The following is a 24,698-nucleotide window of genomic DNA, read 5'->3' as shown; positions in this document are numbered from 1 at the left end:
CGCCCCTCCAACTCTCCCCTCCCTCTCTCTTCCTCTGCGGTTCCCGCAGACCCGGGCTGCGGCGACGTCCGGAGACCCCGAGCCGCGGCGCCCGGTGGGTCTGTGGCGGGCGGGGAGCGGGGCCCGGGCGGGGTGGGCGAGCTGCGGGGGGACGTGCTGGGGGTCGCTGGGGGAGGCTCGGGGCCCGAGGGTGCGGGCTCCTCTCGCGGGGACCCTTCCCCACCGCGTCCCCACCAGGTCCCCGCCGCCCTCGGCCTTGCTGGAACGGTCAGCCGGCGTGGGGTGCCCACCCTAAGACCCAGCGTCCGGGGCAGGCGGCTTCGAGGGTGGGAGGCGGGGTGCGCCGGGGTCCGGGGGTGAGGGGTGGTCTGAGGCCGGCTCTGCGCACGGGGGGCCGGGGGGGGGGGGAGGCGCCAGGTCCCTAGAGGATGCTGCGCACCCGGAATTAATGGAGGGGCCTCGAACGTTCCCCAGAGCCCACTAGAGTCCCTGGAGCTCCTGCAGGGATGCGAATGCCACAGGTGGGGGGTGGGGTGAGGCGCGGCCTCAGGATGCGAGACCCCCACCTCCCGCGCCGCAGTCAGCCGTAGTGGGTGGAGTTCGCCCGCGCTGCGCACTTGGAAAGCCTCGGGGCCCTGGAGGCTGCAGGCCCCCCACCCACGCGCCGCCTGCCAGACGAGGGAGCCCCCGTGGACCCCGCTAGTCCTCGCGCTGCTGCCGTTAAATTCCTTGGCGAGGGAAAAAGAAGAAACAGACTATCCCGGGAGGAGAGACGTGGGGTCTAATTCGCGTTTAGGTCCCTCACCGAGAAACCGTTCACCGTTCATCCCATTCTTTCTGTCGAGGGGCCTTGGAAAGAAAGCAGCTGGCGTTTGGGCAGGTGGGATTCAGGGAGGGTAGCGAGCAGGGGACTGGATGGGGGACTGCATCTTTTGTCGAGGCCCCCTCTGCGCTGGTTGTTGGGTTCCTTCGAGGCCAGCAAAGGGGCAGATTTAATCCATCTGGTTCAGATCCCCTGGGGGGAGGCCCGTGTGCCCCTCCTGACTGCCCTGGACCCTGCCCTGTTGCTGGATTCTCCCAAGCCTAGACCCTGACTGCTGCTGTGTCATCCCCATGCCCACCCCAGGCATGCCCTCTCCCGTGAAGGCGTTGGGGCAGGCCAGGCCCTCGGGTGCCAGTATGGCCCCACAGGCCCGCTGCTGCTCCCCTGCGGCCCTGCAGAGGCGGCTGCCCATCCTGGCCTGGCTGCCGGACTATTCCATGTCATGGCTGAAGATGGACGCCATCGCCGGACTCTCCGTCGGGCTCACGGTCATCCCGCAGGCGCTGGCCTACGCCGAGGTGGCTGCCCTCCCGCCCCAGGTGAGACGTCTGCCCCCGCTGCCACCCCACTCCAGCCTCAGCACCGGCCCGGGAGCCGAGCAGAAATGCGTAGTGTCCCCTCCAGACAGGCAGGGCACCAGAACCCCAGCCCCGTGGGGCCCCCCAGAAGGCTTGGCGTGCAGTCTGCAGCATGTGACCGCCTTGGGGCAGACACACGCCCCTGTAACCGCTCTTGCCACACTCGTCACACGCAGGCACTGGACCAGTAGTGCTGGGTTGCCCGAGGGGCCCGGCAGCATGACTCACGAGAACGTTTTCTTAGACTCCTAGACTGAGATAAGGGCTCAGGCCTTTGTACTCCTGTGGGCACCCCGCTGGGAAGCAGGTGGAAAAGAGGCCCCGGTCACTGTAGGTCCCCAACCGTGGCTAACGGCGTGAGTGCTTTACCCCGCCTGTGCGCCGGGGTCCCCGCAGGACACGACAGCCACCCGCCATAGATCCTGCGCTTAGACACCTGCCCACGGGACACCGTGGGCATGCTGGGTGCCTCCGTGATGCTCAGTGCTGTCTCCCCACCAGTACGGCCTCTACTCTGCCTTCATGGGATGCTTCGTGTATTTCTTCCTGGGCACCTCCTGGGACGTGACCCTGGGCCCGACGGCCATCATGTCCCTCCTGGTCTCCTTCTACACTTTCCACGAGCCTGCCTACGCCGTGCTGCTGGCCTTTCTGTCTGGCTGCATCCAGTTAGCCATGGGCTTCCTGCGCTTGGGTAAGACTCTCGGGCCTCCCTGTCACGGGATACCCAGGCCCCCGCGTCCCGGGGATGCCCTGGCCCTCAGCCAAAATTTCCTTCTTTGCGTCCCAAGGGCTCTTCGTGTGTGTGTGTGTGAGTGAGGGGGGCCCTCTCAGCCCTCTACTATTCTACTTGGAGAAGGGCTCCGGGTCCCAGACCCTAGCCTCCCTTCCCCACTGTCCAAACTAGTCCAGACAGGGCATGTGGTCCTTAGCCTTGTTCCACCCAGGCCGCCTGTCCCAGCCCACATCTAGCCACGTCCTCTGGGACTGGGCAGAGCTGGGACCAGCTTAGTGTTCTCTCTCGGCTGGCCAGGCTTCTTGCTGGACTTCATCTCCTGCCCTGTCATCAAAGGTTTCACGTCTGCTGCCACCGTCACCATTGGCTTCGGGCAGATCAAGGTAGGCCCACTAGCTGGCTCCCGGGCACCTCGTGGGTAGTGGGACGGGGGCTGGGGTCGGTATGTGCGGGCCAGTTGATGGCTTGCTGTTCTGGAGCTCAGAGCACAGGTGCTCCAGCGCATCTCCATCGGTCCCGTGAGCCCCTGGGGAAGATGCTGAGTGACGGTTGGACCGTGCAAGAGGTAACGTGGGCGACTGGTAACGACAGGCTGGTCTTGCTACGGTTTTCTTTTTCTAAATTTCTGTTGACCGTTTTTCTTTGATTTCGTTTTTAAAAATTTATTTGGACATAGTGTATACATTTTTAAAGTTTGTTTTTGAGGGAGCGAGAGAGGGAGAGAATGAGCAGGGGAGGGACAGAGAGAGGGAGAGGGAGGGTCCCAAGCGGTATGCTAAGCAGGCTCCGAGCTGTCCTGCGTAGAGCCTGAAGCGGGGCTCAAACTCACAAACTGAGATCATGATCTGAGCCAAGATAAAGAGTCAGATGTCAGTTGACCAAGCCACCCAGGCACCTCTGTATACTTTTTTTTGGGAGAGAGAAAGAGAGAGAGTGCGTGTGCACCCCTGCACCTTGGGGCTGGGGAGGAGCAGAGGGAGAGGGAGGGACAGAATCCTAAGCAGGCTCCACGCTCAATGCTCAACGCGTGAGCCTGACGTGAGGCTAACCCCAAGACCCTGGGATCACGACCTGAGCCGAAATCAAGAGTCGGACGCTCAGCCGACTGAGCCTCCCAGACGCCCATTTGGTGCTTTTCAGATGCCATGCTTTAGGACTTTATTTGCTGCCCTTTCACTGGGTTTTAAGTTCCCGAAGGGCGTGTTTTGTTTAGGCCTGGCCCTGAGCTTTGTAAAAAGGAAGTGAGTGCTCAGTGGGGCGACCGGAGTAGAACTGAGCCAGGGTGTGGGAATGAAGGCCCGCCCCTGCCTGTGTGTCACCTCCCAGCCTCTCCGGCCTCTCCCATGGCCAGGCTCTGCTCCCGGCTGGCCCAGCGCGTCTCCCTGATGGTGGTGGAGTGGGAGAGTCCGGGACGCGAGGGCGTATGAGCCAGAGCTGACCCTGTTTGTGCTCTTGCTACGTGCCAGACGCTGGGCCAAACCCTCCCTCGTGTTTGATTCTCAGGCTGCTCCTGGGAGGCAGGTCTGTGGTTATCTGCACCAGAGAGGAGACGCTGCTCAGGAAGGTGTGAGTGGGCACGGTTTATGTATTCTGTGCACACGTGTGTCAGGGTGAGCTCGGCAAGTGCTGCTCCTTGGGACAGTGTGTCCTTTATTTTGGAAACACCGTTCTTCTTTTTCAGCATCAGGATTGTTCTTTTATGGAATTGTAATACAGAGAGGGCAGCTTTTTTTTTTTTTTTAATAGTCTATTTATCTTAAGAGAGGGAGGGATTCTCAAGCAGGCTCTGAGCTGTCCGCATGGAGCCCAATGTGGGGCTTGAATTCACGAACCGTGAGATCGTGACCTAAGCCGAAGTCGGACACTGAACTGACTGAGCCCTCCAGGTTCCCCTATAGAGGACCGCTTCTTAACGCACTCTTACTTGGCAATCCCAGGTCCCCCAGATCTTTAACGCCTTGACCAGGTTACGACAGCCATTTGAGAGCCCTAAGCTGGGGGTGGGGGGAGGGTCAGGAGTAGGGCTCCTCCTGACCTGCCCTGGCTGGGAGCTCCTTGGGCCCCAGAATCCATGTGTCTCCACCCCAGTGTCTGTCCCATCTGGGGCTGTGTGCATGTTTGGGAATCCTTGCAGCCTGACCCTTCTGGGGGTCGGGACATCAACCTTCTCGCTAATGTTCCCCACCTGGTCTCAAGTGGATAAAGAACTAAGGGGCGCCTGGGTGGCTCAGTCGGTTGAGCGGCCGACTTCGGCTCAGGTCGTGATCTCGCGGTCCGTGAGTTCGAGCCCCGCGTCGGGCTCTGTGCTGACAGCCCAGAGCCCGGAGCCTGTTTCAGATTCTGTGTCTCCCTCTCTCTGACCCTCCCCCGTTCATGCTCTGTCTCTCTCTGTCTCAAAAATAAAATAAATGTTAAAAAAAAAAAAAATTAAAAAAAAAAAAAAACAGAACTAAAACGCAGGGTAGACGCCTTCTCCCCTCCGAGGATCCTGCCCTCCTGGGTCCCCCAGCATCCTTCCCAGGAGGCCCTCGGAGCCCCCACCTGGCTGTACTTCTGGCAGCAGGTGGGCCTGGCTGGTGGGCCTCCGGGTGAGGGTTGTGGCCTCGGGCCAGTGGCAGGGGGTAGGGATGGGGCGCTCGGTGTGAAGGACAGGACGGAGCCAAGGGCAGTGGGGCCTGCAGGGCGGGGTGGGGTGGGCCGGCAGCGACCCCAGACCCTTGACCAGGGCCCACGAAGAGGTCTCCTTGCTTTGAGATCACCCGGACTGGTTTTCCTCACAAGGGAGAATTGTTCACCAAGACGTGTCCTTGATCTCTTTCGCCCAAGGATCACGATCCCCTGCCCCTGGGGGCTTTGGGAATGGGCAGAGGGTCCCCAGAGAGCCTTGGGATGTGCCCCCAGCAAGGGCCCTTGGACTCTGGGTTTACAATGTACTGAGATGCTGCAGGGGAGGGCTTCGGGCCTCACTTTGAGAAGGTTGTCTGATCTGAATCTCCGTTTGAACAGAACCTCCTGGGACTGCAGGGTATCCCCAGACAGTTTTTCCTGCAAGTGTATCACACCTTCCGCAGCATCGGAGAGACCAGGTACCTCATGGCCGTGTGGTCCTGCCCGTGTAGGGAAGCCCTTCCTCCCGGAACCCCTCTCCCAGGCCCCACCCCCGGGGGGAACTTACTCCCGACCTCTGGGGCCTGTCCCTTCGAACAGGTCCCAGAGCAGCACCAGCCTCACAGGGGAGCTGGTTAGGAATGCAGACTCGCGGCCATGCGCGGACCTGCTCAAGCAGCCAGCGTTCAGCGGTGGCCCCAGGGGGGTCAGTGTGCGCACTGCAGTTCGAGAAGCGCTGTGCGGGACGACCTGAGAGCCGGTCCCGTCCCGTGGCCCTGCACAGAGCCTTGGGTGGTAGGAGTGGGAGGGCCCCCCGCAGAGGAAGGGCAGCGGTCTGTCCAGAGGTTTGTGGTTCAGTGAGGAGAACGCAGGCCACGGGGCAGGCAGACCATGTGGATGTGCCCGAGGGACAGGCGGCAGGCAGCGGGTCATGGGGCTTCTTCAGTCGAAGGGCCTCCCCCAGAGAGCAGGCAGGGTAACGAGACCGATAGGAGAGGATCCCAGATGAGCCGGGAGTCTGGACGTGTCCCTGGCCAGAGGAGCAGTGACCTGGGGGTAGCTGCCCGGTGGGGCCAGTGCTGAGGCCTGGAGGGAGAGGGGGAGACCTGTGACCGACTGTCCTCTCTCCCCTTCGTCTGCTGTGAGGCTCCTCGGGTCTGAACCCACTGGAAGCCAGGGGCTCCCTGGCCCGGGTCATGCAGACTGTGGGGGTCATCCTCCTGGGGGGGGTGGGAGGGGGGGCAGGAGAATTGGAGACTGACTGGTCAGAGAGCATAAGAGGCGGTCAGATCTCCCTAGGCAGTTCTTCCTGCAGGTGAACCTCCTAGAACAGCTCAGGCCTCTGCAGCCCACGGAGCTACGTGACTCAAAACATGAGCTAGTGGCCCCAGTGCCACTGGGATTCGGGCCTCGGCTCCCAGGCCCGCGCTGGCCTGCGTGGTCACTAACTTTTGAACAAAATGTCGAAATAGAGCAGGGGAGCACGTTGCTTAGCAGACAGCGAGAAGAGCATCCGAGAGAGGCGGCTTTCCCGCGGAAGGGGCAACCGAGGGGCAGAGGTGTGTGCCCTGGGCCGGCCTGGGCGTGACCGGTGTCTGTCCACAGGGTGGGCGATGCCGTGCTGGGGCTGGTCTGCATGGTGCTGCTGTTGGTGCTGAAGCTGATGCGGAACCACGTGCCCCCCGTCCACCCTGAGATGCCCCCCGGCGTGCGGCTCAGCCACGCACTGGTCTGGACGGCCACAACAGGTGAGGGGTGTTCCGGCCGAGGAAGTCATGCAGCCGTCCTGCACACCCAGGGTGAGGGGTGCCCCGTGTGCCCCCTCCCCCCCCCCCCCCCCCCCCCCCAGCCCCGGAGTCCCACCCCGAGGGATTCTCCTGTCTCTGGTCTGGATGTGACTTGAGAGCTGGCTGCATGATGGGGCTCACGTTCCGGGAAGAGGTGTCACCCCCACTTAAGCAGCCAGCACAGCCCAGGCAAGACGCGAGGGGTGGGACGCAAGGTGAACCAGTAGGTGACGCGTGTGGGCCCTGCACGTCGCCGTACGCCCGTCCTGCCGTCTTGGTTTGCCGTGGCATCACGTGTTCATGCCCTCCCCACAGTCACTCGAGCCCGTGCTGTTTCCCAGGCGGGAGCGTCAGGGGCCGTGGCTGGGGTAGGGTGTATTCACCCCAGTCACCCAGAGGAGCCAGGTTCACCAACGGTTCTCGCTCTGTCCTAGCTCGCAACGCGCTGGTGGTCTCCTTTGCCGCCCTGGTCGCGTACTCCTTCGAGGTGACTGGATACCAGCCTTTTGTTCTAACCGGACAGACGGCCGAGGGGCTCCCCCCCGTCCGCCTTCCGCCCTTCTCGGTGACCACGGCCAACGGAACAGTTTCCTTCACCGAGATGGTACAGGTGGGTAGAGGCGGGGAGCCAGGCCTCTGGGCTGAGCTGCGGCAGCCTCTGGCCTGGTTCTGTCTGCGCCCTGATGCATCCGCTTCGTAACAAGGAGCTCTGAGTCCTCAGGGCGGAGTGCCTCTGGGTGCAGGGACGGGCACGAAAGAGTTCCAGATGGGGCACGACCTCAGAGGACACCGCCTTTATTTTCCTGCCCTGAGCCCAGAGGAGCGTCTCGCGTCACGGGCGCTGGCAAAGCAGGGGTTCGCTCCGTGTCCTGCTCCGTGCACGTGCCACACGGAGTTGCTTCCTTGCGTGCGTGAGCTCACGGCCCCGCAGCCGAAGGATGGGTCGCTGCCCGCTCAGACCCCTGCTCTCCTTCCTCAGAGGGTCACTCACTGTCCCTGTCTCCTCCCTCAGGACATGGGGGCTGGGCTGGCCGTGGTGCCCCTGATGGGTCTCCTGGAGAGCATCGCGGTGGCCAAGTCCTTTGGTAAGGTGCCCGCCATCCACGCCTCCCTGGTGCTGTCCGGGAGCCTGACTAGCTTGCCTGCTCTTTTCCTTTCCGTTCTCTGCTTTGATTTTTCACAGCTTGAGTTTTTTTTGTTTTTTTTTTTTAATTATTTTTTTTTTTAACGTTTATTTATTTTTGAGACAGAGACAGAACATGGACGGGGGAGGGTCAGAGAGAGGGGGAGACACAGAATCGGAAGCAGGCTCCAGGCTCTGAGCGGTCAGCACAGAGCCCGACGCAGGACTCGAACTCACGGGCTGCGAGATCATGACCTGAGCCGAAGTCGGACGCCTAACCGACTGAGCCACCCAGGCGCCCCATACATGTTTGTCTTTAAACAAAAATTTGTGGTGAAAGTGGATTTACAATGAAAAACCTCACCCAGTAGTGGCTGCTAACGTCTGGGAGCCTGCTCTCCAGAAAAAGAAGGGCTTGCATTTCCTCTTTGCCTTTTCTTGGACGGAAACGGTCCCCCCACCCACGTGGCTCCCAGCAGAACAGAGTTTGAAGTTCCCATCTTGGGATGAGATTGCGGCAGCCACGCCCCCCATGCGATGGCCACGCCCCCAGGCGGTAGCCACACCCCCACGTGCACATGTTTTGAAATGAGCTTGTCTTAGGAAAAGATATGTAGGCAAAGGAGGAGTTTTTGTTTGTTTTTTTTAGGAGTTGTTTTTTTTTTTTTTAATTTTTTTTTTAACGTTTTTATTTATTTTTGAGACAGGGAGAGACAGAGCATGAACAGGGGAGGGTCAGAGAGAGGGAGACACAGAATCTGAAACAGGCTCCAGGCTCCGAGCTGTCGGCACAGAGCCTGACGCGGGGCTCAAACCCACGGACTGCAAGATCATGACCTGAGCTGAAGTCGGCCGCTCAACCGACTGAGCCACCCAGGTGCCCCAGGAGGAGTTTTAAGTATATCTTTATTTTTAATATAATTTGATGGGAAGTTTTCACATAATAGATAGTAATGGCTATGTTTGGTGACAGGTTCCCACAATTCCTAAAAGTTTAACAACGTCAGGTGCCTGGGTGGCTCAGTCGGTTGAGTGCCTGACTCTTGATTTCCGCTCAGGTCATGATCTCATGGTCGTGGGATCATGTCTCATGGTCGAGGGCCCTGTGTTGGGTTCCTCACTCAGCATGAAGCCTGCTTAAGATTCTCTTTCTCTCTCTCCCTCCTCTCCCTCTGCCCCTCTCCCTGCTCAGGCTCCCTAGCTCTTTAAAAAAGTAAATAAATAAAAACCATTTATAGAAAAAATTTTAACAATGTGCTCCTTCAGTTGGCTGAGCACACCTGGCCTGTCCCCTCCTTGCCCCCAGGGAGGCCCGGAGACCTTAATCTACTTAAATATCTATTGCCCTCATTCCTCCCTCTGGGCTGAGGCTGCTCCATCCTTCTCGTGTCCCCTCCCTTTGGTCTGCTGGACGTCCAGCTTTGTGTTGTCTGTGTGGGTGGCATTTTCATTTTGTTCTATGACGGTTAGGCTCTCACCCTGGGGTTTAGGTGGACCCTAAAGATGAAGCCCAGGAAAGGTGCCCGTGTCGCTCTGTCTCCATAGATCGGCTCTGGTTATGCCAGGATTTCGTTTCCTCGTGCGAACTGCCAGCCGCCTGACCCTTCTGTCCTTCCGAAGAGAGTCTTGAACGCTCTCTTCCAAATGCCAGTGGCTGCTCGAGGTCATGTTCCGATCAAATCTTTCTCGTACAGCTCTTGTTTTTCTGATTATCTTTTTCTGGCAGGGGAGATTTGGGGGCACTTTGGAGTATACATCTTAAAGAGTTCATGCCTCTTGCCTCACTTTAAAACTTTGTTTTCTGGGGCGCCTGGGTGGCTTAGTCGGTTAAGCATCCGACTTCGGCTCAGGTCAGGATCTCAGGGTTCTTGAGTTGGAGCCCCTGCGTCGGGCTCTGTGCTGACAGCTCAGAGCCTGGAACCTGCTTTGGATTCTGTGTCTCCCTCTCTCTGCCCTTCCCCTGCTTGTTCTCTCCGTGTTTTCCTTTGAAGTCAGTTGCTCTCCTGTCCTAACTTGTAAGCTTGTCATCCTCTGAATCGGGGGCTTGGAGAACCCGTGCTGCTGCCCATGGCCTGAGAGTGGCTGTTACATTTTTAAGCGTTTGAAAAAAATTTCTAAACAAGTTTAGGATTTCCTGACACACGAAAAGCACGTGAAGTTCATGATCTCAGTATTCGTGTAGCAGAAAGGTGTTACTGGAACGCGGTCCTGCTCACGTGATCGCGGGTTTCCACGGCTGCTACTTCCGGCTGTGACACGCACGGAGTCTTCGTGACAGAGTGTGGCCGGCAGAGCCTAAAATGTTCCCAGCTGGCCCTTCACAGAAACGCGTGCCAGCCACTGCCTGGGACTCACAGCCGCTGCGTGTCCCCCCTACCCCCACCCCATGCCTGCCGACCCGTCTGTCTGAATGGCCTCGTCCGTGCCTTCCGGGTCCTCCCCACTCGTGATCAGACAGGTTTTCGTTTCAGACTTCGCCCTTCTCGTGAGAGCAGCACACGTTGTCGTCGTAGGGCACGCGGGAGGTGCAGACGTGTACAAAGAAGCTGCTCTCGCCACCCCAGTTGGCCGCTGTTCACGTTTTCCCGTCCGTCTTTCTGCCCTTTCTTGGGAGACACACATACACGCTTGAGCGTATTCGCATACATGCGTGTGTTTTTTTGCGTGTTTACACGCTTACGTTTACATCACATAGACGTTGCCGTGGGTGGAAGTTTATAATCTGTTTTTTGTCTGACGGATGTTTTCTCAGCGAGGCCGTGTATCTAGTGACTGTTTTTATTCTCTCTCCGTAGCGTCTCAGAGTAATTACCACGTTGACGCCAACCAGGAGCTGCTGGCCATCGGTAAGACCCCAGTGGCGGTCTCACTTGGGCTGCTCAGACCGTGGTGATGTGCGTGGCGAGGTACAAGGAGCAGAGGTGGCCGCAAGTCGGGCCCGTCCCCATATGGTCCCGTGCGTACTCACGTGGCATAAGCGGCCGACCTCTGGTGTCACTGACTAGAGCTTATTGAGCACTTGCTGTATACCAGACCCTGAGGTCTGTAGCTCTGCTCCGGGTCAAGGAATGCCAGGAATGTTCCACGTTGGGGGCAGATCACTGAGGAACGTGGGCTCCGGGTGAGCCTGCTGATGTCCGGGACCCCGTCTGCCCTTGCCCTCTCCCCGTGACCCCCCTGCAGGCCGGGCAGGCAGGTCAGCGAAGACTCGGGTAGGCCCCGCTGTTGGGTGGGTCTATGCCAGGTGTCCTGGCTTTTTGTTTAGTTTCCATAAATCTGGCCTCTCTGGGGATTCTTTTTTTTTTTTTTTAACGTTTATTTATTTTTGAGACAGAGAAAGACAGAGCATGAACGGGGGAGGGGCAGAGAGAGAGGGAGACCCAGAATCGGAAGCAGGCTCCAGGCTCTGAGCCGTCATCCCAGAGCCCGACGCGGGGCTCGAACTCACGGACCGCGAGATCGTGACCTGAGCTGAAGTAGGACGCTTAACCGACTGAGCCACCCAGGCGCCCCTCTGGGGATTCATTTGGAGGGCATGACCCGCATCTTAAATTGAGTTTTCACGACTGTTTTTCATTTGCGGACACCAGGCTCTTCTGCCTTTGCTTTCTGCCGCTTGTGAGGTAGGCAGGGGTCTGACCTGGCGGCGCCAGTAGGTGCCTTCCCGGGGGAGTCCACAGGAGCCCCCCCATCCCCGCCCCCCCGCCCTGCTGCTTCCCTGCATGGCGGCGTTTTGGGCTCGAGCCACTGAGTTTCCTGACAGCACAAGGCATGGGGCCCCAGGATGGGTCACAGAGACTTTGGGGGGCTCCTCTCTGAGCTCGTGGCGGACGGGCGCCGCAGAACGCCCACACCACGCGGTCAGGTCTCTGACCGGAGTCTCCGGGGCCATCGCGAAGAGTCAGGGTGACCGCGTGTGGTCAGCATACGGCCTCTGCTGCCTCCACCGATGTCTGGCCCTGCTCTCGGGGCACGTGCTGGGCTGTGGGACCCAGGAGGGCCTGGTTCTGAGCGGGCCCCACCCTGAGCTGTCTCAAGAGCGGGTACCTGAACCTGTGAGCCCATTGTGGCGTTATGGACCGTGTGGGACTGTGGTCTTTGGGAAGGCCCCGGGCGAGCCACATGCTGGCAGGGCCGCCCGTGATAAACGTGGGTTAATTAGTTATCTCCGTTCATAGGTCCCGGCCAGGGTCTCAGGTGTGGGTGAGCCAGCGTCACGGGAGTGGGGCACTTACTAGCCGTGACCTTGTGTACTAGCTGGTCGTCTCACGAAAGGAGTGTGGGTTTGAAGAAGGAAGGGGATAGCTGACCTCCGGGCTGGTGGGCCTTCTGGGCCCTGTTACACATGGAAAAAGGCATGTTTAGTTCACCGGGGCAAGGCTGGGGCCAGAGTTACTTTAAAGTTAGGGTCGACCCCAGTGAACTCGGCAAAGATCATGATTTGTTTCCTTCCCTGTGACAGACACCTGGACGCTCGTAGCACACCCCTGGGTGATTCCTCCCACCTTCCCCTCTTCCTGTTTCCTTCCTGGTCTCCCGCCTCCGTTTCATCATCATGTCCCATGTGTTTGTATCATTTTATGTCCCGCTCCCCCTGGATAAACCTCTTGCTTCCATTTCCTCCCCAGGCCTGACCAACGTGCTGGGCTCCCTCGTCTCCTCCTACCCGGTCACAGGCAGCTTTGGGCGGTGAGTGACCACGTCCTTCTCTGTGCCTTGGGTGGGGGAGGTCCCAGCCCAGGCCAGAGGGTCCACATGCAGCTGGAAGAGCCTGCTGGGCCCCTGCCCACATCTCGCTGCCCCTCTGTTCTCCTCCGGGGCAGAAGTCTGCCTGTGGCGGCTGCACCCCTCCATCAGCGGCATCCGTGGGAGGCAGGACCTGGGCTCACTCTGCCGCCCTTCACCATCTCACCTGTTTTCTCTGGTCGCCGGTGCCGCGGTTTACTCCTAACACGTCCCCAGCACGCGGCAGGGCTCCCCGCATCTCCTGCCGGAGCGCATTCCGGAAGGGGACGGGAAGCATCGTGCTCCGTGTGGAGAAACGGGTGTGGGTTACGCACAGCCTCCACACGTGCTGGCACCAACCCCCCCCCCCCCGGAAGGCCAGAGGGCAGGGCAGAGAGTGACCTTGCTGCGGGGGAGAAGTGGGGGCATTGGCCAGCAGCACCTGTGTCCCCAGAACCGCTGGCCCGACCCCATCTGAGTACTGGACCTCCGCAACACTCCCAAACCCCCGCGTCCGAGGGGCCGCAGGGCCTACTCCGTGTCCTCGCCTGCAAATAGGAATCACAACGGGCCCGCATCAGAGTTACCGGAGGTTGAACGAGAGCGCGTAGAACGAAGCCAGCAGCCTGTGGGCACTGGGCTCGTTTGTGAAATAAATCCTCCGTGTGTCCTCAGTCTAACCTTCCACCAGCTCTTGTAGTGTGACCTGTCCATCAAGGTCGCAGGTCTTGTGCCTCCGTCCGGTGCAGTACCTTGCATATAACGGGTACCAGAAAAATCAGTGAGTGTTTGAGGAATGAAGTTTCTGCCCAGCTCTGGAAAAGCGGAAGACGACTTAGGCTCTCTGTGGACACGTACAGACGGACTGGCATATCCAGAGGGCATGCAGGCAGGCACAGGTCACCGTCAGGGTGATCGGGAGCCGAAACCGAGTTCTACCTTTGTGGTGCTCGCAGTGGCAGAGGAAAATGTGGGCCGGGGTCAAGTTCTTGGGCAGAGAAGGCTTTTCCTGGGTTGCGGGACCGGATGCAGTTTTCCAAACAGGCGACGGGCAAAAGGGAAGTCGAAAACAGCGAAGTTGACTACCAGTCCCCTGGGAGGAGCCTCACCGTCAGCCCGTGGCGGTTCTCTCTCCAGGCCTTTCTGTCCACGTGTGCGCGTGCATGTGTGTGGTGAGAGGGACGTCCCCCACTCGATAGTGTCACCGGCATGTCTGCGTATCCGTGAACACAGTGACATTTTTGCTAGCGCTGCCGTGACGAAATGCCACAGGCTGGGGACAGGCAGGGTTGGCTGCTCCTCAGTGTCCCCACTTAGGCGCCAGTGTCCGCGGGGCCCCGACGTCCCCTTCCAGGCGCTCCGGTCCCAGGGGCCAGCCTCCCCTGCCGGTCCAGGGCCCCTCAGCCACCAGGGGCGTCTGTGTTTCCTTCCAGGACGGCTGTGAACGCGCAGTCGGGGGTGTGCACCCCAGCAGGGGGCCTGGTGACAGGTGAGCAACCCCCCCCCCAAGCCCAGAGCGCGTGCGGGGCGGGGCTGGTGGTCACCCATGACGCCCTGCGCCCCCACCCTGCAGGAGTGCTGGTGCTGCTGTCGCTGGACTACCTGACCTCGCTGTTCTACTATATCCCCAAGTCCGCCCTGGCCGCCGTCATCATCATGGCTGTGGCTCCGCTCTTCGACGCCGGGATCTTCGGGACGCTCTGGCGCGTGAAGAGTACGTGTGTGCTCGCCGGTCACGCGCACGTATCCTGGATCCTCCCCCCACCGTCTTCCGGGACCCACGGGGCACGGTTGCAGCCAGGGGTTACCGTTGTCCCGAGAGGTGGCCCTGCTGGCCGTGAGTCAGGAGGGCGAAGGGTGCCCCAGACCTGCTCCGTGCAGTGCGGAGTGAGTCTGCAGCCCGCAGACACCCCTGCTGCCCTCCCCCCGCCCCTGCTCCCCCTTCTCTCTCCTCCATCCTTCCTCCTCTCCCCCTCCTCGCCTCCTCTCCGTCCTTCCTTCTCCTCTCTCTTCTTCCCCTCCCCCCTCCTTCTCCCCCTCTTCCCCTCCCTCCTTCCCCTTCTCCTCTCCTCTCCATCCCTCCTTCTCCCCTCCCCTCCTCCCCTCCCCTTCATCCTTCCTTCTCCTCCTCCCCTTCCCCCTCATTTCCTCATGGATTCTCCCCTTCCCTTCTTCTCCCTCCTCCCCTTCCCTTCATCCCTCCTCCCCTCTCCTCCATCCCTCCTCCTCCTCCTCTCTTCTTCCCCTCCCCCTCCTCCCCCTCCTCCCCTTCCCCCTCATTCCCTCATCTATCTTCCCCTCTTCTCTATCCCTCCTTCTTTCCCCTGCTTCTCTCTCCTACTCCCTTTCCCCTTCATCTCTCTTTTCTCTTCTCCTCCTTCCCTTGTTCCTCTTTTTCTTACCCCTCCTCCCTCCTCTCCCCCCCCCTCCCCTTTCCCAGCCTCAAGCCTGGCCTGGCTGGGGAGAGATGAGAGGCCTCAGGGTGACCCCAGCGGCCTGACTCCTCTCGGGACTCCCTGGAGCCTGCAGTGCCTTTGACGGAACTCCCGTTCTCGTGTTTGTTTCACTGGCTGAAGCAGTGGAGGGATTTATGGGGCTTACCTGGTTCCTCCCGTCTGCCCCCGAGAGGCATCCGTGATTTCTTCACGTGCCACACGTGCCAGCTCCCTGCTGTGTCGCTGCCGCCCTCTTTGGGACAGCCCTGAGACCTGGGGGCGCCTGTGTGGGCCCGGCAGGTGCTCTCCGCCCCCACGGAAGCCCAGGGAGGATGGGGCCTCCCCTGAGTGACACATGTCAGGGTTGAATCCTAGGCTGACCCCTGAGCCCTCCCGCCTGCCCAGGACCCTTCCTCCCGTGGCTCAGAGGAGTCACGCGTGTTGCCCAAGGACCCACCAGGTCTCTTCCTCAGGCCCCCGACAGGTGCCCACGGTTGACCTCCTCCCTGAGGGCAGGGGCCCTGGGCCTGGCTGTCAGGTCTTAGTGGCCCCTCAGCCGGGCAGGGAGGGCTTTCTTGCCCCTGACACATCTCGGCCAGCGTGGCCGTGGCCCATGTCAGCCCCTGAGGCCCCAGACGGAGGTCTCTCTGGGGCTCGGGCTCGCTGGAGCCCAGCTTATCCTGAGGGGGCCACCCCTCAGTTGGACTCCTCTCTTCCAGGGCTGGACCTGCTGCCCCTCTGCGTGACATTCCTGCTCTGCTTCTGGGAGGTCCAGTACGGCATCCTGGCCGGGACCCTGGTGTCCGCTCTGATCCTCCTGCACTCTGTGGCCAGACCCAAGATACAGGTACCGGCCCATCTGTTCTCCCCGAGCCGGGGGTCTGCTGGCCTCAGGGGCCTGGTGGGGTGACGCGTGCCCTGGGCGGTACCCCTTGGCTCAACTGTCGCACGCCTCCTCGGTGCGACTCTGGCCCGTGGCACCACCCAGTGACCGTTCACACAGTGGACGGGTGTCAGCCTCCTGCCGTGGACCACAGAGCTCTCCCGCTGCATGTGAGGCTGCGGGTAGGCGTGAGGGCCCATCAGCTGTGCTCCCCCCGCTCTGTTCTGTCAGCCTGGGTTGGGGCCTCCTGCTGGAGGGGCCACCCTCTCAGAACTGCCAGGTCGGACTTGCCTCTGGGACCCACTGGCTGTCCCCTGCTCTGTCCCCAGGTGTCGGAGGGGCCGGTGCTGGTCCTGCAGCCGGCCAGCGGTCTGCACTTCCCGGCCATCGAGGCCCTCCGGGAGGCGATACTGAGTCGGACTCTGGAAGGTGCGTGGGCTGGGGCCCCCCAACTCCCTGCCACCTTCTCTGTACCCCCGTCTGCTCCCATGGGACCCTGAGTCCCTGTCCTCAGCAGCCAGGGAGCTCACCCACTCAGGCCCAGGAGGTCTCGGGGCGTCTCGGGGGCATCCGGTGGGTGCCTGCCGTCTGCACACAGCAGGAGGAGCTGTTCCCCGACGTTTGTTCCTAAAGACCGTCCTTTGTTCCCGGGAGTTGGTGTTCGGGGAATAAAAGGGGCCCGTTCCTCCTCTGAAGGGGGTCGCTGCTGCTGTCTCCAGACGGCTGTGATCACAGGTCCTGCGGACCCCACCCCCACCCTCCCTGCTGGGGCCGGACCCCTCCGTGGCCTCGCTCTGGCCCCTGACCCGCCGGCCCCTGTCTCCACAGCGTCCCCCCCGCGCTGCGCGGTGCTGGACTGTACCCACATCTGCAGCGTTGACTACACCGTGGTGCTGGGGCTCGGGGACCTCCTGGGAGACTTCCACAGGCACGGCGTCACCCTCGCCTTCGTCGGCCTGCAGGTGGGTGTCGCGACGGGCGGCCCTTTTCGCCCTCAGACCTGCCCGTGAGGTCGGCGTTGTTCCCGTCCCCACGTGAGGACAAGGGCACCGAGGCCCCATGAGGCTGAGTAAGCCGCCCAAAGTCACACAGCGAGGACGGCGGCCCCTGCTCCCTGACCCGGGCACCTGGCCCCGAAGCCTGCTGACAACGGTCACGTTCCTCGTCCTGTCTGCAGAGAGCTCGTTTTTGTGTCCTCCTTAGAACGTCAACTTCTAAATACTCCTCTTCTAGCGTAGCCAGGAGGCCCAGTTTCTTCCCTCCGTTTCCCTGGGTAAAGGCGGAGTTGTCACTACTTGGACGCTCTGGGGGAAGCAGTGACCTGGCCGGTGGCCCTGGACCTGGGGGCCCGCCCCAGACCGCGCGTGCCCACGTGTTGAGACAGGAGCATCCCTGCCTGGAATTAAAGTCTGCCTGCCCTGCAGGTTCCCGTTCTCCGCGCCCTGCTGTCCGCTGACCTGAAGGGTATACAATACTTCTCCACACTGGAAGAGGCAGGTGGGTACGGCGGGGTCATCTGAGAGCGAGCCACGTCAGCCGCGCGTGCCCGTGGCCCCCAGGATCGGGGTGGCAGGACGGCAAGACAGAAACTCTGGAATCGGAGGGTTGGACGCACAGGTCCAGGAGTGGGGAGCGTGGGCACAGTGGGTGAGGCAGAGGCCACAGAATCGGGGGGCCCTCTTGTTCTGGGGGTTTATTTGGGGGGGATGTTTTTATTTAAGGTACAGTATAGGTGAACGCACAGATCTTAAGCGTGCAGCTCGAGTTCTGACAGGTGGGTACAGCCAGGTGTCCGCAATGGAGATGGAACATTTCCATCATTTCAGAAGGTTTCTTCAGCCCCTCTTCATGACCCCCCGCCAGGGTTAGCCACTGTTCTCATTTCTTCCACCGTAGGTCAGCTTTGCCTGTTGTAGAACTTGACGTAAAGGGGATCGCAAAGGTTCTTTTCGTGTCCGATTTCTTCGGCTCAGCGTGGTGTCTGAGATCCATCCACGTTGTTGCTGGAAACAGCCTACCCACAGGAGACAAGGGACAGCTGTGGCCCGGCCCTGCCAGGGGACCGCCTGGCACTGAGAAAGGGTTATCGGGGTGTGGAAAGCAATGAGGCTCTGATCAGGGACGTAGCTGGAAGCCTGCCTGGGGTTGGGGGTGCCGGCCGGGGGGACCCCCAGCTCCCTGTGCACCAGGACCCGGAAGTGCCAGCCTCGAATCCCATTGTGTGAAGTGAACCTTCCCTGCTTCTGCTTTTTTAATGCTTGCAAACCTTGTGTCTTCTGCAGAGAAATACTTGAGTCAGGAACCGGGGACCCAACCCTACAACATCAGCGAAGATTCTGTTCCGGAACACAAGGTCGCCCTGTTGAAGGCCTGATTGGGGCACCGACGGGCACCTGACGCTCGGGGCGTCTCGCGGAAGGTTCCTGATGCCGGGATTCCGGATGCCACCCGATAAACACGCTGAGCTGAGGGCTCTGAGCAGGTGACCCTGGAAGGAGGAGGGAAAACCACACACCAGGATCCACAGGTGGGACTCTCACTGCCTTTATTTGGGGTGACTGAAAATTTGTCTCCCTTCTGATTCCTGTGCATGCACATTTTTCTGAGGAGTGGTTTGAAGACAGCCTTCTAGAATGACGGACCATGTGAGAAAGAAGGGACGGGATTTCCACCTGGTCCAGGGGAGGGGTCTCCACGCCCCAGCACCTTCCTGGTTACAGGGGACGTTGGGAGTGGGCAGCTCGGAGGTGGGTTCGAGCCTTGGTGGCGGCATCCGTATTTGACGTTGGGGAGAAAGCCAAGGTGTGCCAAATGATTTCAAAGTGTCTTGTTAAAAATAATTTTGTTGTTGTTGTTTTAAATTAAAAACGTAGCAGCTTTGGTGTTTTTGTAAAAATCGGAAACGCTTCTTGTAAAAGCTGCAGGAGACCGTCTCCTGCATCCACTTTGGTGGTAGTCCAGACCCCATCCCCGCAGTGTGCATACGGCTCCGTACGTCAGCATGTGGGTGCGTGCGTTTACGGTCGTGCGCGTACGGGGTCCTTTCATACGTGGTGCTCTGTGACCCGTACCTTTGTGCAGTCCTTGCTGTGAATGACGCGTTGTGATAATAAACAGAACCGTGATTTGCCGTGGCTCTGTCGTATTTTATTCTGTGTCTGTGTCACAACGGACTCCTGAGCCTCTACACGTGACCTCTGCCTGTCCCGCCTGTGCACGTGCCTTTCCACCCCTGCTGTCACAGCCGAGGAAGCCTGTGCTCCCGGAACTTCTTAGAGAAAGGACTCACTGGGCAGATAGACCCCCTGGAGCTCACCGGTGGTCCCACCAAGACACATTCTGGCCCAGCGGCCTGGGCCCCGGTCTCGCGATGTTTCTCCCTCCAGGCCCCGAGCGCACCCCGTCCCTGAATCTGCATTTCCTTTCCTCGAGGAGCCTCTCCATCTGCACAGATGAGCATGTCCTCGAGCCCTGTCTGCCTGGCCGCCGCTGCCCAGGGCCCTGGGGGACGGCAGTCCAGTTGTCCCCAGCCCACACACCACACCCCTTCTTGAACCAGGAGACTGGCCACCCGTCTGCTCTGGCGGGCCCTACCCGCCTGTGAGCCTGGAGGACGGCTTCCCAGAATCTTCTTCCGGGGCGCAGATGCAGGGATGGGCATCGCAGCCCGGTTGGCAGTTGTAGAGAATGAAGGCCAGCTAAGCGTCTCCGTTTGGGAATGTCGTGACCGCGAAGCACATGAGCTGCAGGGCTGTGTGGCTGAGGGATGAGGCACCCCCGCGCCCCTGCACACGGGTGTTGTTGAAGGGACAGTTGCAGAACGACGTTCATCTCAAGAGACCATTTGCGGGGGCGCCTGGGGGGCTCGGTCGCTTGAGCATGTGACTCTCGATCTCAGCTCAGGTCACGATGTCACGGTTCGTGAGTTCGAGCCCCGCGTCGGGCTCTGTGCTGTCAGCGTGGATCCTGCTTGGGACTCTCTCTCTCCCTCTCTCCCTGCCCCTCCCCGCCTCGTGTGTGTGCACGCACGCATGCGGTCTTCTCTCCCTGTTAAGATCGAAAAACTTAAGTTAAAACGATGGTATTTTAATTTTATATCAATATAGTATGTAACAGTGAAGTTACAAATTTACTGAGTTTAAAATTCATAACTTATTTACGAGCTTATTAAGTTTATAATTGATTTCTAATTAGAGCTTATGTTAAATTAAAGAGAAAGGACTGGTCTGGTCAACTGCATGGAAAGAGTTGGGAATTTGGTGCCGGAAGATGCGGGGCTGGGCCCCACCATCCCTCGCCAGCAGGTAAGCCCCCTCGGGGCCTTGGCCTACGCGCCGGGGCCCATGGGACTGTGTCCACGACAGCACTGGCTGGAATGCTGCCTTCAGCAGGCTGACAAGGCCACGGCGCCACCCAACACCGTGGCCGTTAGGCCGTGGTGGGTGTCGTACGTGGATTGGCAGCACGAGACTCCCGGTGCCCCAAGCGCGCGACTTCATTGGGAAAGAGGATCGTTACAGGTGTAATGAGCCGAGACGAGTCCATACTGGATCAGGATGGGCCCTAACCTTTTCGCTCGGTGCTTAGGAAATGAGCTTGGGTGCAGACACGCCCCCAGGAAGAAGCAGCCGGCAGAAGTCGGGTGATGGTTCCATAAGCGGAGGAACAGCACAGACGGTCCGCTTGCCGCAGGGAACGCATTTCGCCTCCGCCTCGGAAGGAAGCAGGCCCGCTGGCCCCCGGATCCCGGACTTGGGGGGGCTCCGCCTGGGCCATGCTGCTTTGTTACAGCCGCCCTGACCGAGCAGCGAGATCTTCAGTGCTGGCTCCTACAAGTCTCCCCGCGCTTCCTGGCTGGCTGGGGTCCCCTCCGTGCCACCCGGCCATGGGTGCCCCGGGAAGCCACAGCCTGAGAATGGCAGAGAGCGGGTCACCTGCGGAGCACACGCCCACTGGTGCCGGCCGCCTGTCACAGCAGCTCGCGTGTGTCGTGTGGCTGCCGTGTCGGAGAACCCAGGTTTGAGACGTCCGCGTCCCAGGCGGTCAGGAGGCCCATGAGCTCAGAGCTCGTGTGTTTGCCTCCGCCCCCGGAGGTCGTTGGAAGAAACCGAAACAGTGGCAATGGAGGAGGCGGCGTGGCGTGGCCGGCTTGCAGAGAGCTGTTCTGAGGCCAGGTCCTGATTTCTCGCCGCGTGACGTTGGGGAAAATTGTCTGAAGTCTCCGAGACGTCATTTCCACGCCCCCCACAGGACCGCTGCAGGGATTTAATTGAAGAGCAGGGTGAAGGCCTGGCGTGCGTCACGCACGCGAGTAGCCGCTGCTGCTCAGGACCGGACCTCCTGGTGTTATTTCGTGTCCTGTTCTCCCCTCCCCGCCACAAACCGAACGCCTTCCTTGATAAGCACGTCTGAGGGGCAGTCCCGGACAGGAGGCACAGGAGACGGTTTGCGGCAGGACTCTGGATGGGGGAGGGGGGGGGAGGGCGGAGGGGAGGGCGGGAGGGAAGCGTGTGGGCCCAGGCTCCCGCCCCCGGGGAAGTGAGTCGGGGCCGGGTCCCCTGTGTCTGCTGCCTCAGGCCTCTGTGGTCTGAAGCCACCGTGGAACAGGGTCCCCAGGGCCGCCAGGCTCAGTGGCCAAGTCCCTGCAGGCCCCACCCCCAGCGAAGCCTCCCCGTGGGTCAGGGTGCTCTGCTTGCTAACATGGGGAGCGGTGGGTGTCCCCGTTAGTGGGGCAGGAACTCCCTCTTCACTAGAAAGTCTGCCCGGAGCTGGGCTTCCCTGGGCGGACAGCAAGCCTTTTTCTGACTGAAATGTGATTATCCGTATAAAATCTCTTCCGGGGCGCCTTGGGGGCTCAGTCGGCTCAGCGTCCGACTTCAACTCAGGTCATGATCTCAGCATTCCTGGTTCCTGAGTTCGAGCCCTGCGTCGGGCTCTGTGCTGACAGCTCAGAGCCTGGAGCCTGCTTCTGATTCTGTGTCTCCCCCTCTCCCTGCCCCTCCCCTGCTCATGCTCTGTGTCTCTCTCTCTCAAAAATAAATGTTAAAAAATAATAAAATTTAAAAAATAAAAATTAAATCTCTCTGTGTAGATCTAACTATCCTTTGTAAATTCAGCTACTGATGCTGGCAGAGAACCTGTCCCCCTCCCTCCAGCTTTAAGATAAAAAAAAAATTCATTTTTGTTTAATGCTTATTTTTGAGAAAGAGACAGCAAGGGAGGGGCAGAGAGAGAGGGAGACACAGAATCCAAAGCAGGCTCCAGGCTCCAAGCTGTCAGCACAGAGCCCAACGCGGGGCTCGAACCCCTGAACCGTGAGATCATGACCTGAGCTGAAGTCGGATGCCCAACCGACTGAGCCACCCAGGCGCCCCTAAAATAATTTTAATCCTGTGGAAGGACCCACGTTTATTATCCAAACCACAGGAACCTTTGGCTGTGCCAGATGGCTGCACCCTTTCAGAGGAGTTTGGGCAAAGCCCAGGAGCTGGTTCCTGTAATAGGTTGAATTGTGTCCCCTGAAAAGAGTTAATTCTTGACCCTAGATGTCTGTGACTGTGACCTTATTTGGAAACAGGGTCTCTGAGGACATAATTAGGTGTGTTGAGATGAGGTCATACTGGGTTAGGGTGGCCCTAAATCTGATGGCTGGCGTCCTTCGAGGGGATGGGGACACATGCGAGGAGAATGCTGTCCAGGAGCCACCAAGTCACTCGGTCGCCTTCTTCTCAATTCTGTGGCCCCTGCCCCCTAAACAAACAGGGAACCATCGCCTTTCCCTGAGGGCCACTCTTCTTGTCTGTTCAGGGCCTGCAGCCCATGTCTGGGGCTCAGAATGGAGGATCTTTCTGGCCCCCGCTGTTTTAACCTGGGGGTCTTCTGACACCAGGTAGCTTTTACTGCATGGGGTCAGGAGCACGATCCCTAGTCAAGAATATCGAGGCCCAGAAAACTGGCTCCCAGCAGCCGAACCCCACCCGACCAACCTGCACCCCAGAGCCTGTTAACGAGCAGCTTAACGACCGGGTCTGTCACTCAGATAGACGTGTTGTCTTTCCACGGGGAAAACCGGAGCTGAAGATGCGATCTGAAGGCAGGCCGGTTGTCAGACACAATCAAAGCCGGGAACTACAGGGCCCCTCGCTTGGCACGGTTTTCATTTGCACAGCCCTGGGATAAGTGAGAGCGTTTTGTTCAGCCCTGCCTGCTCACACAAGCTGTGCTTTCAGATGGCTGGAGGCTCCGATCCGGACCAGAGCCACAGGCAGGACCGTGGGCAGTGGCAGAACCGCTTCCCCTCATAAGGCCCCCTCTTCTCGGCCCCTCCCTGCCGCTTCCCGCACTTACTCTCCCTGCAAAGTTTGCCGCCCGCCCCCTGCTGGCTGCCCTGTACCAGAACATCCTTCCTGCCGGTGAGCCCACGACTATCCATCCACGCAGGGGAGAAACAAGACTGGCCGACAAAGGGTGTTTGGGTCCGACTGAATCCATGCCACAAACTCTGGTGGTTGCAATATCAAGACCAAAGACATTTCAAATGATCCAACGTCCACGGGATCTGGAAGATCTAAGCCGGGTTTGGCCAGGTGGACCACGTGGCCGAGTCAACGGCGTCCTCGGCTGAGGTCATGCAGCTGACCGCTGCATGGGCATAACGACCAGATAGGCTTTCCCGCAGCAGATCCCCCACGGGGAGGAGTCAGGCTCTTTGTGAACGCTGGGCCAAGAGGAGAGTCGAGCCTGCGGGGTCTACCTCACCCCACCCTGTGCTTAAGGACAAAGCTGACACCTTTCCTCACCCCCTCCCTCCTTCATCCCAGGATCCCACCCTGCTCCTGCGCCCGACCGTCAGTCTCCGTTCCTGGCTTGTATTTTGTTGTTTTCTGTTTGAATTTTAATGGTATTAGGTACAGACTAGGGAAGGTCAGGGGTCTTTTCTGTGGGCATCAGCTGGGCTCCTAACACCTGGCTTTTCCACGCCTTCTTTGCTCCGTCTTTATTTGGTGTTCCCTGTGGGCTTTGACTTGGTTCTTTGGGGGGCTCACCGTCCCTATGGTGCAGGTATCCTGTTGACAGGGACACTTGCTGTCAGCTTCTCAGTGCCTAGAGGCAGGAGTGTCCAAAGCCCCTACTTTCTTTGGAACACCTGGTGGCTTGTATCCGCACGTGTCCGAACAGGGTGTCCGGGCCGACCGTGCCACGTACGAACGTCTCGGTAGAGAGTCACAGCAAAATCTAAGCCTGGGACACACCATCGGCCGCTCCCTGAACCCAAACCCTAAGCTAGTCCTGCACCCTAACATGCACCCTCAGGCTAGCCCCCCAGGGAGGTCACTGAAGTGGTGTGGGTCCGGCCCCTGACACCTCCCCGGACCCAATCCTAGTCCGAGCCATGGCTCTGGCCCTCAGGGGGCCCACCTCCTAGATCTGAGAACGGATTGCTGGCCCATTGACAATGACCCGGTCAGATGTGTCTCCTCAGCCGTTTGACTTGTCCAGGATGGGCATCCTGACCCTGCCAGGCTGCCGGCAGTGCCCGCTGTGTGGGCCCTTCAACGACTCCCTGGCACTGTGGGCAGGCTCAAGGTTCTGATGCACATGCCGGTGGGGCCCGTGAGCCATCACTGCCCCTCAGGAAGGGTGCCACTGGCCAGCGGGGCTGGCTTGTTACTGGCCTGGAAGAGGGTCTGGGTTTTGGTCTGCTTGCATGGCCCCAAATCTAACAGGGTAGGGCTGGGCTCTCCCTTCGCTCGCCGGAGGAGTCCCAGCACGGGGCGTCTTTGGGCACCAGGAGTCTTCCCCGGATTCTGACCGAGCCCCCTCGCCTCCTCGGTGCAGTCAGCCACCCTCCCACTACAGGCTTTGTGCACCCCCCTCCCCCCCGCCCCGCATCCAGCCTGCCCAGCCTGGCACCCCTGGCTGGAGCCCCTTTCTTTCAGGACAAGCTCTCTCTCTTCTGCACCCCGTACGAGGTCAGCACAAGGTCAAAGGCCACAGCACT

General features: G+C 60.0%; 1 protein-coding gene across 2 annotated transcripts; it reads left to right on the top strand.

Moving 5' to 3' along the window:
• The first annotated feature begins 3 nt into the window (after window positions 1-3).
• On the top strand, window positions 4-18,831 carry SLC26A11 (solute carrier family 26 member 11). Of its 2 annotated transcripts, XM_058705342.1 has the most exons (17): window positions 4-94; window positions 1,127-1,362; window positions 1,903-2,095; window positions 2,435-2,520; window positions 5,144-5,223; window positions 6,350-6,492; window positions 6,966-7,141; window positions 7,544-7,616; window positions 10,450-10,500; window positions 12,283-12,343; window positions 13,813-13,868; window positions 13,953-14,093; window positions 15,534-15,661; window positions 16,027-16,126; window positions 16,526-16,659; window positions 17,122-17,194; window positions 17,980-18,831. In XM_058705342.1, exons 2-17 carry the CDS (start codon window positions 1,129-1,131, stop codon window positions 18,069-18,071), a joined length of 1,821 nt encoding a protein of 606 aa, XP_058561325.1. In that variant the 5' UTR covers window positions 4-94; window positions 1,127-1,128; the 3' UTR covers window positions 18,072-18,831. The 2 variants fall into 2 exon arrangements, with proteins under 2 accessions (XP_058561325.1, XP_058561324.1); XM_058705341.1 differs by lacking the exon at window positions 4-94 and having other exon boundaries at window positions 479-1,362.
• The last annotated feature ends 5,867 nt before the right edge of the window (window positions 18,832-24,698 follow it).

The sequence above is a fragment of the Neofelis nebulosa genome, chromosome 16, assembly GCF_028018385.1.
Source record: "Neofelis nebulosa isolate mNeoNeb1 chromosome 16, mNeoNeb1.pri, whole genome shotgun sequence".
In the NCBI taxonomy this organism is placed as follows: Eukaryota; Metazoa; Chordata; class Mammalia; order Carnivora; family Felidae; genus Neofelis; species Neofelis nebulosa.
The sequence above is the reverse complement of the archived record's forward strand: the minus strand, read 5'-3'. Positions and strand labels throughout refer to the sequence as shown.

Excerpts from the sequence above, each read along its gene's own strand:
- SLC26A11 (XM_058705341.1), top strand. The coding sequence starts at position 1,114 with ATGCCCACCCCAGGCATGCCCTCTCCCGTGAAGGCGTTGGGGCAGGCC. Across the intron at positions 2,521-5,143 it reads TTGGCTTCGGGCAGATCAAG|AACCTCCTGGGACTGCAGGG; the intron begins GTAGGCCCACTA and ends CCGTTTGAACAG. Across the intron at positions 14,094-15,533 it reads GACGCTCTGGCGCGTGAAGA|GGCTGGACCTGCTGCCCCTC; the intron begins GTACGTGTGTGC and ends CCTCTCTTCCAG.